Source organism: Camelus ferus, chromosome 10 (assembly GCF_009834535.1).
Source record: "Camelus ferus isolate YT-003-E chromosome 10, BCGSAC_Cfer_1.0, whole genome shotgun sequence".
Classification (NCBI taxonomy): domain Eukaryota; kingdom Metazoa; phylum Chordata; class Mammalia; order Artiodactyla; family Camelidae; genus Camelus; species Camelus ferus.
In genome coordinates this window covers 64,169,987-64,187,669 of record NC_045705.1, presented here as the reverse complement: position 1 = coordinate 64,187,669, position 17,683 = coordinate 64,169,987, and the positions used below count along the sequence as shown (strand labels likewise).

General features: G+C 35.8%; 1 protein-coding gene across 2 annotated transcripts in view; it reads right to left on the bottom strand.

Annotated features, from left to right (window-relative positions):
- Positions 1 to 789: 789 nt before the first annotated feature.
- The window catches only part of LOC102507386 (solute carrier family 22 member 9), a 28,192-nt gene continuing 11,298 nt past the window's right edge, over positions 790 to 17,683 (bottom strand). The window contains exons 3-10 of one of the 2 annotated variants that reach the window (XM_006191559.3): positions 15,892 to 16,046; positions 15,621 to 15,789; positions 14,769 to 14,892; positions 5,485 to 5,600; positions 4,677 to 4,891; positions 3,201 to 3,309; positions 2,378 to 2,581; positions 790 to 1,485 (exon numbers count right to left, since the gene is read on the bottom strand). In XM_006191559.3, the coding sequence (XP_006191621.1) occupies positions 1,425 to 1,485; positions 2,378 to 2,581; positions 3,201 to 3,309; positions 4,677 to 4,891; positions 5,485 to 5,600; positions 14,769 to 14,892; positions 15,621 to 15,789; positions 15,892 to 16,046 (1,153 nt within the window). In that variant the 3' untranslated portion in view covers positions 790 to 1,424. The remainder of the gene's footprint in view (positions 1,486 to 2,377; positions 2,582 to 3,200; positions 3,310 to 4,676; positions 4,892 to 5,484; positions 5,601 to 14,768; positions 14,893 to 15,620; positions 15,790 to 15,891; positions 16,047 to 17,683) is intronic. The other variant, XM_032489635.1, reaches the window with a different exon arrangement.

Genomic DNA, 17,683 nt, shown 5'->3' with positions numbered 1-17,683 from the left:
ATAACTTGTTCGTTCATTTCCTCTTTGTATCCAAGGTTCCTAGCATATTGCTTGGTAACTATTATATGCTGAATAAATAGTTGTTGAATCCATGAAAGATTTTTAAAGCTCTTTATAATGACACCATTCTGTTTTAAGCAGCCGTACAGTATATGTTATTTTATAACTCTATCATCAATTTACAAATTTCCATTTATATCCTTTTTGAAAATAAAAGTTGGCATTTTATTTAGTTTGTATGTCATGAAACTCCAGTGACTTTGTACAGTTTTCATAAATTTATTAATCATAGGATTTTTCTTTTGAAAATTATATGCTGTTGCCTCTTGACCATCTAATATTGAATTATGTATTCTTTTCCTGACTATTTATTAGAATTCTACATATTAATATATAAACATTTAAAAAATTGTTGTCTTTCGCAGTTTATTTTTGATGATATAACATTTAAAAATGTTTCATTACCCTTTTTAAACTAGAATACAGAAACTTACAAAGAAGACAGTAAAATCTCATAAAGGTATACCACTAAAAATTAATAGCTTTTATCATCTTGGTGAATGTTCTTCTAGATTTATCCAGTAAGTTTTTAGGGTTTTGTTCAGCAGAGGTTTTAAATGAGTATTTAGTCAAATCACCTTTATTTAAATCTCTGGCATTTGCTTTACTATTCATAACATTTTTTTAATCCCAAGATTTTGTATACACATTTCCTATTGAATAACATGGCTTAATTGTTCCATTCGTCATTCTAATCACATGCGATATACATATATTTTTTGGTTTAGCGAATGAAGTCAAATTAGGAGTCATTTATTTCTAAAGTTAGTTAATGACATTTATTACATAATCATTTATTTCCACCAGTGATTTATAATGCCCAAATTATCGAATTTTAGGTGATATACATGCCACTGTCTCATTCTAGACTGCTTCTGATTTGTAAATGCATCTGTATTTCATTCCAGCATATGCTGCCCCAAATACTTGCACCTCCTCCCCTCCATAAACTTCATTTTTCTGAATTATTTTGCCTGCTAATTTGTAAATAAATTTGGAACTCTTTTTGCAAATTGTCCCAAAAGTAATTATTCTATTAATTACTGTGTTATTATTTGGAGCAGAATCAAAGTTTTTAGTACTATTCTATGTTTCTATCGAGAAACATGCTATAGATCTACAATTATACACATATTTTATTACTATTTCTTTAAAGGTATTATGACTTTCCTCAAACTTCTTATTATGATTAGTCATAGGCATTTTATATGTGATGATTTAGTACTGCAGTTGTAAACGGGGTCCATTTTTTCCATTACATCTTTTTATTTATTTATGTTTCCAAATTTTGTCTAGGAATAATCCCATTTTTTTTTCTCTCATTTATCTTGCTCTTTGATTTTAGAGTTAGTTCCTGGAATTACTTAAAACTGTGTCACTTTTATGAAGGTATCTTCCTGCTTTGCTTTTCTTGAGCCTTTTCTCCTAGAAAAACAACAACAACAAACAAACAGAAATTAAACTGAAAACATGGAAAAAGCATATACGTCCTGCATTCTTTAGAGCAAGTTGATTCTTGGGCCACAAATTTTAATAAAAACCATGACACTTGCCCTGAGGATTTGATTAAATTTTATGAACAAAAAGGCCAAGCTCCCAGGGCAGGATCTGGAAGGCAGTTTTGAGTTTTCAGCTCTCACCCTCAGACACCATGGTATTGGCTAATATGGTCTTTGGAAGAGGCAAAGGAAGTATACAAACGTTTTAAAATCCTTTCTTGATCATTTAAAAATATCAATATTTACCACCCCTTTCCTCTCTTTTCTCAACACTTTCATTCCCAGTGAAGACCAGATGGTCTGAATCTCACAGGCAGCCCAACAGGTCTCCTTCCCCTGAGATAATTGTCATCTGTGGGAGGGGCTCTTGTCCTCTCCCTGATCTCCCTCAGATTCTTCAGTGACCAGGGAAGGTCACGGACCTACAGGCACCAGCAATCCCAGAGAGCTTACTGCCCTCACTGGGCTGAGGGCTGCCAGGGTTTGAGGGATGAGAATCTTGTATTTGGATCTGTGCATATTTGTGAACTACCTTCAGGGGTGTCTATGTCACAATAAGGCACCTAATTTTGGCCTCTTCACCAGTAAACCTGTTGCAGGCTGGGCAGAGCTGATCTGTGTGATCTAGGAAGTCTTGGAGAAGTCTGAGGTCACTGTAGGGAGGGATGAGGCTGTAACTAAACCAAAGGCACTGACCACATGCAGTAGTTCAGGTGTAAGTTTTCCTTGGGGTCTATGGCCCTGCATGGTGTCTTGCGCTTCTCAGCACAGACCTATATCACACAGCTCCCCTAAGGGACAGCCAGGGGTTTACTCACTCCTTTTCCACATCCTGGATAGAGTCAGGCAGAGGCTGATTCCTGGTTTCAGGAAGGAGTAGGGCGACAAGTCCAGCGAGGATGGAGAAGACTCCATAGATGATCCAAGGTAGGTGGGGAAAATACACCGTTAGGATCATCAAGAGGGGAGCCAGGGCTGCCCCAATATTAGCAGCAATTCCCATGATTCCTGTAGCTGTTACCCTTGGGGTGCAAACAACAATATAAAAATAATATAGTATAAATCACATATATGTAATTTGTGATTTATTATTTTACTTTGATTATGGGAGACACCGCAGCAGTGTTTAGGTACATGAAGCTGACGATGTACTTTTTTTTTTTAACTCTTTAAAAAAAACTGGGGGGAGGAGGAGGTAATTAGGTATTTATTTATTTATTTAATGGTGGTACTGGGGATTGAACCAGGACCTTGTGCATGCTGAGCACTCGCTCTACCACTGAGCTCTACTCTCTCCTGATGATGTACTCTTACATATGATATATGCTCTTATTTGTTCACAAATTTTTTCAAGTACACAAGTGCACTGACATGTTTTCATTATTTCAAAAATACTCTTATCCACAGTACCTACCCTTTAATGGTTCAGCAGATTGCATGAGATGATACATTAAAGGGCTTAGCTCAGTGCCTGATAAAAGTCAACTTTTAATAAATTTTAGCTACAGTTTTGTTATTATTAATACTACTACAATCAATTCTTTTGATAACTCTTCAGATTAGTTTGCTTCCCACTATATGTACTGATTAGCTGGGAAAGGTCTGTTTTGACCCTGATATAGCTTCCATGAGATTATGTACCTGATGATGGTGGGCATTAGTTCATTTCCATGGGTAAAAGAACACAGAAGAGCCACAGAAGAAACTGCTACTCCCAAAGCGGACAAAGCCACACGGAGAGTCTGCATTTCTGGAGAGGAAGACCAGTGAGACTCAGGAAATCTGAGCTGAAATCACCATCTACCAAATTATAAGTGAAAAAGACTCTATTGCAAATGTTTGTACATGTCAAATACATAGTAGAGAAATTGCACAGAGGCAAAGGATGTGCCGTGACTAATAGCTGAGAAATGTGACTTATCTGTACATAACTGATTAAATAAGAATTTAAGAACCTGAGTTACTGTGTCAACTCTCTCTACATATCAGAAATTTCAGAAATTTGCCAAAGATGGAGAGGGGAACAAAAGGCCAGCAAGAATTTGCTTTTGTTTATTCTGTCCAGTGTCTCCTCTGCCTTTCATGTATAACTTAGGATGGTCATATGAGCAATTACTATGGATGTAAAACTCATCAGTATCCTTCAGGAGTTTAAAACCTGGGTGCACATGCAATATTGGCTAGTACCGCAGTAGAGAGTAATAAAAGAATGGGACTCATGTAAATGGATAAGCTGGAGAGTTGCTCGATCTAGCATAATATTGGAAGATTTAAGAATAAGGACCTGTATTAGGGGAAAAAATAGACTTTGGGAACTTCTGAAAGGAAATTTCAGAGAGTCAGCTTCCTAACCATTAAAAAATCATGAAAGTGTTACAACATCAGAGTGGACTCTGTTGTAAGGCAGCAAAATTTCACTGATGCTGATACACAAGATGGGGAGTGCAACCCACCAATATGGGATCCTGCAAAATGCATAATTACACTGGGAGTAAGGTGAAGGATGGTGACCACGTGGGTTCCCTTATTTATTATATATGATTATTTAACTTAGTAAAATAGATTTTTAACAGAGGCTCTGAACAGCTTAATGCTATTCTATACACTTTCAATGCTTGAAGACAAGGGAGTCAAGATGATCCCCTAAAACCAGGCTGCAGTTATGGTGACCTAATTCCAGACACACGAGTGGATACATAGAGTCAGGGAGTAAACTGTCACTGAAACTTAGTAATGAGAAAGAGACCAGACAGAGGAAGTGACAGTATTGTGTCCTCACAAGAGATACAACTATATATAATGACATAATCTTGTCACTTACAATTACAAGTGTGATTGGCCAAAGGACAAATGATCAATTGTTCTCCTAGAGAAACAGTCAAGAATAAATGGCACCAATTATCAGATACATCTCAGATATGATGAAGACATATGTGAACTGACTGTTACTGACCTTGACTATTTCACAGCCGCTTAATGGTAGAATCTATCCTAAATCCTCAGATTGGTTTTGGGGAATCCTTAGAACTCTAGTCTCCATTTCCTCTGGCTTCAGATTCTGTTTTCAAACCTCTGAGCTAAGACATTTTCTTATTTCAACATGTGCTCTTTTCTCACCTTGAGGCACAAATGTGATGGACAGGATGGAGATTCCAAGGAGAGACATGAAAAGTGTCTGGCTTACTTGACGGCCCAAGTGATTCAGTGCCAAAAATGCAACATAATTGGCTGGGAGGTTGACTACACCAAAGAGAATCTGGAACAGGAAAACATTGTTCCCCATGTACTGGAGGTGGAGAGTCAGGCCAAAAAATGACATGAAGTTGGCAAATCTGTAGTGAACAAAGATGAAAGACATTTAGCATATATTTCTAAATGACACAGAGACATCACAAATGATGATAATAAATATTAGCCAGCCAGTCAGTGGTTGGTTTTAAAGTATAAAAACATGGTATGTTTTACGGAACATATCCTTGCATGGTGATGATTTTAAAACTACAAACTAATTATATTATTTGAGCTCCTAATTGTTGTTGAGTTTCGGGGGAGGGCTTTGAGTGTTTATCTGGAGGATGCATGATGAAGCCTTCTAGGGTTTTAGAGTTTTTTTCTATATCTTCATCTAATGGAAACAAACAAGTGGAGAAAGTTAAAGCCAACATCTGTACCATGACTGAAATTCTCAGCCTTAGTTTCCAGTGATGAGCTTGGTAGAGTAATACGATAAAATTCTTTTTTGTATAACTAACTCTGGGTCAGTCTTTTCATAACTCTTTGACTACCTTTAAACACAGCAATTATCTTTATGGCTTCATCATGTTTTATCTCAAATCTGTTCCCACAACTTGCTGTATCCTTTGATAAGGGATAGATTCAATGTCTCCACTCTTGTAACACCCTTCATAAACGGTGTGAAGCATACCTCACAAAAGACAGGAGACAGATCCTTTTACGCATGTTGGGTGTGCGGAACAAGTCAAATACAGAAGGTCTGGTCTGTGCTGCCTCCAGCTCCTCCTGCATGGTGGACCTCACGACCTTCAACAACAACAGACTGTTCAGTTGTCACACAATGGTAGGTGTTGTGAGACCTCCAACAGAGGACAAGGTAGACAACTTCCTTTTTTGTCTACTGGAAAATATAGCCATGGAAGATGTAATGAAAGGTGTAAAAGTGGTACGAATAGTGAATTATGGGGTTAAAGGGGCCTGAGGGAAATTACTATGTAACAATGAAAATATTTAAACACAAGACACAAATGAACTTATTTACGAGACCAGAAGAGACTCACAGATACAGAAAACAAACTTTAGTTACCAGGGGGGAAATGGGGTGGAAAGGGATAAATTTGGGGTTTGAGATTTGCAGGTACTAAATACTATATATAGAATAGATAAACAACAAGATTATACTGTAAAGCAGAGGGAACTATATTCAATATCTTGCAGTAACCTATAATGAAAAGGAATATATGTATGTATATGTGTGACTGAAACATGCTGTACGCCAGAAATTGACAAAAGTTTGTAAACTGACTATACTTCAACTAACTAACTAAATAAATATATTTTAAAAATTTAGCCATTAAAAAAAGATTCAGGAGGGCTACAGAGCCTCAGAAAGGGTGTGTATAGATATTAAGATTAGAAAGGGAATCAAATACAGAGTTACTTGGATTATGGGCCAAAGCTCCATTTGTGTCAGATGGTCATGAAAGATCTGGAAACTAAGCTTGATTCTCGGCTGGTTGTCCTTTGTAGAAAAACAGTTTATCTCAGGAGAAAGAACACTTCTTGAGAGTCTTTATTCTGGTTCTTTGCTCAGTCACTTTGGGAGGAATCCTGGCACATTGTGTTTCCATGAATGAGATGCCTAGAATTAAGTCTGAGGACTAAATCAGGGGAGATTTTGGTGTAGAATGATTTATACCCAGAACTGGTTACAATCTGGAGTTACTTAATGGCCTTGCAACATGGTGGGTGTATATCTTGAGGAAGGTAATTAAATATTTCTAAAAGTCAATTTACTTCTCATTAAAAAGAAGAATACGTAAAAGAATTAGAGTAGGAGAATAGTAGGTGGAGAAAAAGAAGAGCACCTCTCTCGGAAGGAATTCTTGGGCCATACATGAGGCTACAAATGTGAACATGGAATTATAGGTAGTACACACTCAGATACTTATTTACTAATTATTCAAACAATATAGACTTAATTCTTATCTCATCTCTACAAATGAAAAATACCATGAAATCCATTGGTATAATTCCATGAAGAAATCATAGAAATGAAAGGTCACCTGAACTAAGGACTTACACATACTCAAGAATGTCCTTTCAGCTGCAGAACTAGCTTGAGGAGCAAAATATTAGATTCATACTTTTGGAAGAGAGGGGTCATGATGGCATCTCCTTCCTGCATCTAACACCGGAAACCCATGATCACTGGCCACTGTCATGGATGGTGGTATAAGAATGAGTTCAAGTAGTACCTTAAACTTGGACCAGGTGAGGGATGCAATGCCTGTAAGACTGGCCTTAAATTATATCCAATATCAAAGTTAAAGTTCGGGATACATTGTAGTTATTTTACACTGGCCATTCATTTTTGGTGAGGAAGTAGAGATGTGAATAGTATTAGCAGAAGTATTTAGGGAGGCTATAACAGATCCCTCACAGGAATTCAAGGAACTCCTCCTATCTGGTAACATCTTTATTCCTGAAAGAAGCAGCCCATAGTCAAATGGGAGCCTGCTGGATCTTCGCTTTTTTAAATGCTTTGTTCTCTGTGATTTTCACTTCCTTTGCTTGTTAAAAAAAAAAAACAAACCTATTTGTACCACTCATAACACTATGCTGGGGTGAGAAGCACTAAACAGCTCCCGTCTGAAGACTTGCCCAGGAGTGTCCTGAAATCAGTGTGCACAAAATCACAAAAGCCTTTTGATAAATTTTTAGATAGTTTGTAAAGCAGTTGCCATTATGTTGGTGGCTTGAAATTGATGATGGTGCTATAATATTCACACCATAGAAATTGATAATCACCACAAATCTGAGATCTATGGCTTTTTTTTTCTCCTATGATGTTAAGTGTTAAGCATTTACCAGCATACCACTGGCTTGATCCCTCTGTAGTAAACTGCAAATTTAATTGTATCTTTGCCTGGTTTAAACCTGGCTAGTTCCACCTTAACCTGTAAGACCCATTTCAGGTATAACTACCTCCAAGATGCATTCATTGCCCACACCCCTGCAGTTCATATAACTTGCAGGTTATATCTCCCTCCTTAGCATTCACATTCCACCATCGTTTTACTTCAAAGAGTCTTTATCAAGCCCATTTTACTTGTTGAGTAATATATTCTGAAGACTGAAGAAGCTGTAGATGTTCCCCCCACCCCCCAACTGTCACAGGATTCTTCACCAAGTAGTTATAAAATAAATTTGGAAGGGAAAGAGGAAGACAAAGGAAAGAGGGAAGACAGGGAGGGGTGGAAGAAGCTGATTGAAGGTGGAATGCATTTAGAAGCTGAACGATCTGGAATTCAAGAACCAATAAAGGTATAAAATGTTGATTTGGAGAGTTTTGGGAAAATTTTTGTAAATTAAATCAGAGATGGATAAAATGGACATTTATTTCTTCAAAATTACAATTTATGGTATCTAGACTGACACATTTCTTACCACAGTATAGTTGGGAAAACACTGATGTTTTATGGCTGTAAGAGAAACCTGCAGAGGATTCAGTGGAGAAATTTGCTTTGGTCTCTCATAGTTACCATGTCACTCACCAGTATATAAGTGTGCCATCACTGACTTTGTGAGGATTGAGTTTCCACTGAATATTTTCCTTATGGTTTGACTGGAGAGTGCACCTTGAGTTCCTTTAAGGGAGTGTGTGGAGAATGTAGTTCAGACTGGGCTACTGTGAGGTATGACTTCTTGGTTTCTACTGGGTCTGAAATACTTTGGACAATAGAAATGAAGATTGAAAAAGACTGCACATGTCACACAGGAATGGGAGGAGGAAATTGGGCAGAGAAGTGGTGAGAAGAGAGTATCAGAGTTTGGAATGTATAGAGTTTAGAGCAGGAAAGAAGGTGCATAAGATCATAACTGCATAAAAAAAAAACCAGAACCAATAGAATGTAATGAGCAGAGAAGGAGGACAAGTTATTAAAAGATGAAGAAGATGCTGCTCTGAAGATGGACATATGGATATGCCAAGGGCTGACTGAAATAAGGGGTGACCTAGAAAGTACACCAAAAAGAAGATGCCTGAGAAACACTGGTGGTTTAGGGTGGAGACACTTTCTTCGTAGTCTTCATGTTTCCAAGAGGAAAGATTTTGAAAGATTAATACTACAGACTCCTTTATACATATCTTCAATGGCCCATGGAGAACTGAGGTATTTTATTGGTAAAGGTAGGAGAATGAGGTGGACATGCTCCAGTGACTCAGAATGCCTTTACAAAGAAATTTCATTCAGATCTGCTGCCTGGGCCACACCTTATATTTAGCAATGCAAATTCTGCACCTGTGGGAAAACATGTCACTGGTGAATAAGTTCAGTTGTGAACTGAAGTGTTAAAGAACCCATTGTTGCTTGAGACTTGGTCTTTTCCTCTATTCCAGTTTTCACAGCAGTGAAAAACAAAAGATTTTAATCTCCATCTTTCTGAGCTCATTAACTATCCTTCAGTTGGGTATGATTTAGGCAGAAGAGAAATTAGAACACTCCCTCATGCCATACACAAAAATAAACTCAAAATGGCTTAAAGACTTAAATATAAGACATGACACCATAAAACTCTTAGAAGAAAACATAGGCAAAACGTTCTCTCACATAAATCATAGAAATGTTTTCTTTGGTCAGTCTCCCAAGGCAATAGAAATAAAAGCAAAAATTAACAAATGGGACCTAATCAAACTTATAAGCTTTTGCACAACAAGGGAAATCATAAACAAAATGAAAAGCCAACCTACGAACTAGGAGAAAATATTTACAAATGATGTGACTGACAATGGCTTAATTTCCAAAATATATAAAGAGCTCAAGCAACTCAATAATAAGAAAAACAAACAACCCAATCAAAAAATGAGCAGAATACCTAAATATACATTTCTACAAAGAAGAAATACAGATGGCCAATAGGCATATGAAAGGATGCTGAACACCACTAATTATCAGAGAAGTGTAAATCAGAACTGTAATGAAGTATCACCTCACACTGGTTAGAATGGCCATAATTAAAAGGCATAGAAACAATACGTGCTGGAGAGGGTGGAGAACAGAGAACCCTCCTACACTATTGATGGGAATGTAAACTGGTGCAGCCCTTCTGGAAAACGGTATGGAGGTTCCTTAAAAATCTAAAAATAGAGTTACCATGTGATCCAGCAATCCCACTCCTGGGCATATATCCAGAGAAAACTCTAATTTGAGGATAAATGCACCACAGTGTTCATAGCAGCACTATTTACAATAGCCAAGACATAAAAGTAACCTAAATGTCCATCCATAGATGAATGTATAAAGAAGATGTGGCAAATGGAATACTACTCAGCCATAAAACAGAATGAAATAATGCCATTTGCAGCAACATGGCTGAATCTAGAGATTATTATACTAAGTGAAGTTAAGTCAGTCAGAAAAAGACAAATATCATATGATATCACTTATATGTGGAATCTAAAATATGATACAAATGAACTTGTTTACAAAACATAAACAGACTCACAGACATAGAAAACAAACTTATGGTTACCAAAGGGGAAGGTGGTAGGGATAAATTAGGATTTTGGAACTTGCAGATACAAAGTACCATGTATAAAATAGATAAACAACAAGATCCTACTGTATAGCACAGGGAACTATGTTTAATATCTTGTAATAACTTATAATGGAAAAATATGAAAAAGAATATTTTTTTACATATCTGAATCATTTTGCTGTAAACTAGAAACTAACACAACATTGTTAATCAACTCTACTTGATACAAAATAAAAATAATAAAAGATTGAATACCAAGTCTCTCAAATTCTTCCAAAAAATAGAAGGAGGCACTTCCAAACTCATTTTATCAGGCCAATATGACCCTGACTCCAAGGTAAGACAAAGATAATGTAGGAAAAGAAAACTACAGGCCAATATTCCTGAAGAACATAGTTGAGAAAATCATCAACAAGACACTAGCAAACCAAATTCAGGAGCACGTTAAAAGGATCATACACCATAACCCAGTGGGATTTATTCCTGGGATACAGGGATGGTTCAACATAAGAAAATTAAAAAATGTGATACACCAAATTCACAGAATGAAGTCTAAAAATCATATGAGTATCTCAATAAATACAGAAAATGCATCTGACAAAATTCAGTGCACTTCCATGGTAATAATTCTCAACAAATTAGATGCTGAAGGAACTTATATTAAAGACCATATATGGAAAGCCCACAGCTAACATCATACTCTATGGTGAAAAACTGAAAGCTTTTCCTCTAAGATCTGGAACTGAACAAGGATCACATTTCAATTTAAATAGGACTGGAAGTCCTGGCCAGAGTAATTAGGTAAGAAAAAGAAATAAAAGGCATCTAAATCAGAAAGGAAAAAGTGAAATTATCTGTTTGCAGACAACATGATCTTATTTGTAGAAAACCTTAAATACATTGTATTAAAAAATTGTTAGAATTAATAAATGAATTTAGTAAAGCTGCAGGATACAAAATTAACATATAAAATCAGTTGCGCTTCTATACACCAGCAACAAACTACCTAAAAATAAATTAAGAAAACAATCCTGTTTACGTTAGCATAAAAATAATAAAGTACTTAGAGATAAACTTAATTAAGGAGGTCAAAGACTTGCACACTGAAAACTGTAGACATTAAAGAAAGAAATTAAGGCTAGACACTAGAAAATTGAAATACATCCATGTTCATGGATTGAAAAAAATTAATATTGTTAAGGTGTCCATACAATCCAAAGAAATATATTGATTAAATAAATCCCTGTCAAAATCCCAATGGCATTCTTTACAGAAATAAAAAAAAAAAGCAATCCTAAAATTCATATGGAAACACAGAAGACCCTTAACAGTCAAAGCATTTTTGAGCAAGAACAAAGCTGGAAGGATCACATATTCTGATTTCAAAATTACCGTAACCAAGAGTAAGATACTGGCACAAAAACAGACATTTAGATCAATGGAGCAGAACAGAGAGCCCACCAATAAACTCATGCATATAACAGTCAGTTGATTTCTGATAGTTGTGCCAAGAATTCATAATGGGGACAGGATACTGTCTTCAATAAATGGTGTTGGGAAAACTGGATATCCACATGCAAAAGAGTGAGACTGGAAATTTACCTTTACACTATACACAAAAATAAATGCAAATGGATTAGACAAAAACATAAGACCTAAACTATAAAATTCCTAAAGAAAACATAGGAGAAAAGCTTGCTATTATTGATTTTGGCAATGATTTTTTTAATGTGACACCAAAAGCACAGGTAATGAGCAAAAATAGACAAATGGAACTACGTCAAACTGAAGAGATTCTACACAGCTAGGAAATAATTTTAAAAATGAAAAAGCTTCTGCAGAGTGGGAGAAAATACTTGTAAGCCATATGTCTTATAGAAGGTTAATACTCAAAATATATAGGAAATCCCTACAGCTCAATAACAAAAAAGCCAAAAAACTCAGTTAAAAATGGGAATAAAAACTGAATAGACATTTTCCCCAAAGACAACATACAAATGGCCAATGGGTACATGAAAAAGTACTTAACATGACTAATTGTTAGGGAATGGCAAATCAAAATCACAATGAATGATCACGTCACATCAGTTAGGATGGCTACTATTAAAAAAACATATTATTGGTGAAGTTGTGGAGAAAAAGGTACCATCTGTGCACTGTTGGTGGGAATGTGAAGTGGTGTAGCCACTACAGAGACAGTGTGAGGTCTCCTCAAAAAATTAAAAATAGAATGACTGTATTATCCTGTAATCCCTCTTCTGGGTTTATATCCAAAGGAATTGAAATCAGGATCTTGAAGAGATACCTGCACTGCCATGTCCATTGCATCATTATTCATTGTAGCTAAGATACTGAAGCAAACTAAAAGTCCATCCATGGATAGATAAAGAAAAAATACATATATCTCACATATCAAATGGTATATTATTCATCAATAAAAATAAGGCTATTCTGCCATTTGCCACAACATGAGGAACCTAGAGGACATTATACTAAGTAAAATAAGCCTATGTGAAAGAACAAATACTCCATAATACCACTTATATTAGGAATCTACAATAGTCAAACTCAAAGAAGCAGAGAGTAGAATGGTGTTTGCCAGGTGCTGGAGGATATGAGAAATGGGGACATATTTGTCAAAGAGTACAAAGTTTCAGTTATGCAAGATAAATCAATCCTAGGAATCTACTGCACAACATAGTGTCTATAGTTATAATACTGTGCTGTACACTTAAAATTTGCTGTGAGGGTAGATTTTGTTAAGTGTTATTACAAAAAATAATGAATAAAGAAAGGCAGGAGAAAGTTTTAGGAGGTAATAGATATATTTATTGCATAAACTGTGGTGATATTTAGATGTACACTCATCTCCAAATTCATCAAGTTGTATATATTAAATATGTACATCTCTTTGTATGTTAATCATGCCTCAGTAAAGGTTTTTTAAAAAATTCATCAAATGTGCCATCCAACGTGTTTTATGGCTCCTCTTTGACTCTCTAGCTCCCTAACCTTCTCTTAACCTAATAAATGAGAGTAGATGACTTCTTATTTCTATTAGCATTCTTTCCATTCCCTTATCACTGCAAACAAAAAAGTTAACAATAGAAATACCACATGATCTGGCAATATTGATTATGGTTATACATCCAAAAGAATTGTACACAGGATCTTGAAGAGGTATTTGTTTACACATGCTCAATGCAGCACTACTGACACATGGAAACAACCTAAATGTCCACCAATAGATAAATGGATAAATAAAATGTAGTATATTCATACACTAGGATATTATTCATCCATAAAAAAGAAGGAAATCCTTCCATATGCTACATCATAAATGAATCTTGAAAACATTTTGCTAAGTGAAATAAACCATCCACAGAAGGACAAATAGTGCTCACAGAAGGATAAATACTGCATAATTCCACTCATATGATGTATCTAAAATGTTAAAATAGTAAAATAATAAGTAGAATTGTGATCACCAGGGACTAGGGACAAGAGAATTGAGAAAGCTGTTGTTCAATTAGTTTTAGTCATGCAGGATGAAAAAGTTCTAGAGCTCATTGTACCTATATTTAATAAACTGTGTTGTATAATTAAAACTTTAAGAAGACAGATTTCATTTCATGCATTTCTGACCATAATAAAAATTATTTTAAAATGTATGTTAATTTTTCTCGTATTAAAGTTCCTGGAAACATGGAAGTCTGACTCACACTGCCATGTATGATCAAGCACCATGCCTAATATATTATAATTTTTCAATAAATAACTTATATGTTCACGACATGATGAATGGTTTACTTTATGATGCACAGCAACATCTGCCTTCCATACTTGGGATGGAAAATGAAAGAAAGAAGCATTTCCACCCAGTCATGCTCTTGGAACTTGTAATGCAAAGGCCACAAAACAGGGATTTGGACTTTCGTGATCACTACCACATTTACTATGTAGAACAGAATTGGCCCATTAAGTAGCTATACCATAAATGAACGCATGAATGAATGAATTGACAAATAAGTGATGTTCCTAATGCTCTATTCGGCATGGTCACTAGCTGCCCTTCTACTTGCCTTACTGTCCTGAAAAAAAGCCATCAGAATGTTAATTGGAAAGAAATGGATTAGTTCTTGTTACTTTCTCTAACACAGAGTGAGACCAATACACAACTTTTACAATCCCAAATATTAAGTTCTATCCACCAATGTTGAGTAAAATATCTGTGTCCAATTCTTTCAGAAGCAGCATAGTCTCTCTTAATGCTAGTTCAATGTTGACAGGCACTGAAGACCAGGACAATGAGGTAAGAAGACCCCAAACCACACCTGTGTTCCCACCCGTTATTCACTTTCTGGACACCAAGTAGTGTATATGTCAGGTCATGTCTCCCCTATATCCCATTAACCAACTCCCTCTCCTGTTCACCTCAATGGTTAGGGTGTCTCCAGCATTCTTTATTCCATTCCTGTGCGCAGCTTTTTTAAGTTCCTTTAAGCCCTCCTCAGGTTTGTTGGTGATAATCAGCCACCGAGCAGACTCTGCCAGCCACCTGATCAAAGAAGAGTACAGAAGTGCAACCAACTCTCATTTGCTCATTTATTCGCATACCCTTTTTCCTGAAATGGCTCTATCTTCCCCTTTAATACCTACCTCTGTTTTGTTATATCGGGAAATATAAACTTATATTCTCTTGTACCATAACTAGGAAACTGTGAAGATGAACTCTCCATGCAGCACAACTTCACTGCTGGGAATATAAAGTAGAAGTCATAGTGCCCTTCATTATTCAGGGGGATATAATCAGTTTTAGCAAATAAAAATAGTGTGTTTAGTTAAATTTGAATTCAGATAAATAGTGAATATGAGTAATTCTTGAGTATGACTATGTCCCATGCAATAGTTTAGATATACACTAAAAAGTATTTGCTATTTATTTGACATTTTACTTTAGTGAGATACTCTATATTTTATCAGGTTAGTAAATAAAACTGTGGAACTCTTAGGTAAATAGAAATTTTACATAAACAATGAATAATTTTTAGTGCAACTATGCTCCATACAATATTTGGCATACTATACCAAAATTTGGTGGCATATCTGAAATTCACATTTAACTGGCAACCCTACCTGTTCTGCTTTTTAAATTGTACATAGGACACAGATTAGTAAAGCATGTGCTCAAGTGTTGACTAAGATCAAACAGAATTATTGCATCCTAATTCCATGTAACTTACATCCTATGATCCTCTAAGACAAAGAAAGTTAGAAAGCTTATACCTTGAGGAAAGAAAGAAGACAAATAATGGTACAGAAAACACCAGCTGAAGTGTGAGCCAGTCTCGAATGGCAAAAGCCAGTCCTCCCAGGATGATCTGTCCCACACAAGCGGCAGAGATTGCCATTACCATTCCCATGGCTTGGAATCGGTGTATTGTCCATTCTACAACTGAAAGAAAACACAAACAGGATTTTGACTTCAAACAAAGTTAGAATTTCAAAGTCAAAGCTAACACTTGGAAAATGTCAAAGATCCAAAGTTTTGACTTACTAAGCACGGAACTATTTGTCAGGATGCTCATGGTAGAAAACCCAGCCAAGAAGCGCAGTGAGCAGTAAATGAGGAAGGTGGGAGCAAAGGCTGCACAGGTATCAGCAATGGCGAGCTGGAGCAAACACCATCTGAGCATTAACCTCCTCCCAAACCTGAGAAATGGTAACAGGTTAGATATGGTAATAGTAGCCACCTGCTGTAAAGATTAACAAAAAGAAGACACTTTGAAATTTAGGGGATGTTTTCTTATTTTAATTTTATTTAAGCATTTTTGTTTTTCTTTATTCCCCCTAATTTTACTGAGATATAATTGAAATACAGCAGTGGACAAGTTTAAGGTGTGCAACAGTGTAATGATTTGCCTTACATACATCACGAAATAATTATTACAAGTTTAGCAAACATCCGTCATCTCATATAGATACAAAATTAAAGAAATAGAAAATTTTTCCTTGAAATGAGAACTCACAATTTGCTGTCTTAACAGCTTTCATATGTAACACACAGCAGTGTTAATTATATTTATCATGTGAATTATATCTCTAGTACTTATTTTTCTTATAACTGGAAGTTTTCACCTTTTGACTGTCTTCATTTAATTTTCCCTCCCCTTATGCCCACCTCTGGTAACCACAAATCTCTTTTTCTATGAATCTGTTTTTGAAGTATAAGTGACCTATAACACTATATTAGTTCCTATTATACAATATAGTAATTCGATATTTCTATACATTTCAGAATAATCCCCACAATAGGTCTGGTTTGTCGCCATAAAAAGATACTATGTGGTTACGGATCATATTCCCCATACTGTACATTTCATACTCTTGACTCATTTATTTTGCACCTGGAGGTTTATTACTCTTAATCTCCCTCACCTATTTCTTCCCTCCCCATAGCCCCCTCTCCTCTGGAAACCACCTGTTTGTTCTCTGTATCTTGTCATGTTTGTTCATTGTTTTCTTTTTTAGATTCCACATATAAATCAAATCAGTTTTTGTCCTTCTCTGTTTGACTTATTTCTCGCTTAGCATAATACACATTAGGTCCATCCATGTTGTTGCAAATGGCAAGATTTCATTCTTTTTTATGGCTGAGTAATTTTCCATTGTGTGTGTGTGTGTGTGTGTGTGTGTGTGTGTGTGTGTGTGTGTGTGTGTGTGTATGTGTGTGTATACACACACACCATACCTTCTTTATTGATTCATCTATGGATGGGCATTTAGGTTGCTTCCGTATCTTGGCTATTGTAAATAATGCTGCAATGGATATTGGTGTGCATATTTTTTTGAATTCGTGCTTTCTTTTTCTTTGGATAAATACCTAGAATTGGAATTAATGGGTCATACGGAAATTCTATTTACAATTTTTCTCCATACTGTTTTCTATAGTGGCTGCATCAGTTCCCTTTTCTCCACACCCTCTCCAGCATTTATTATTTGCAGATACTTTGATGGTTGTCCTTCTGACTGGTGTGAGGTGATAACAGGTTGCGGTTTTGATTTGCATTTCTCTGATAATTAGTGATGTTGAACATCTTTTCATGTGCCTATTGGTTATCTGTATGTCTTCTCTGGAGAAATGTCTATTTGGTCTTCTGCCCATTTTTTGATTGGGTTATTAGGTTTTTTGATATTGAACTGTATAAGCTGCTTGTATATTTTGGAAATTAAGTCCTTGTTGGTCACATCATTTGTGAAATGTTTTCTCCCATTCTGTAGGTTGCCTTTTTGCCTTTGTGTGTAAAAGCTTATAAGTTTCATTAGGTCCCATTTGTTTATTTTTGCTT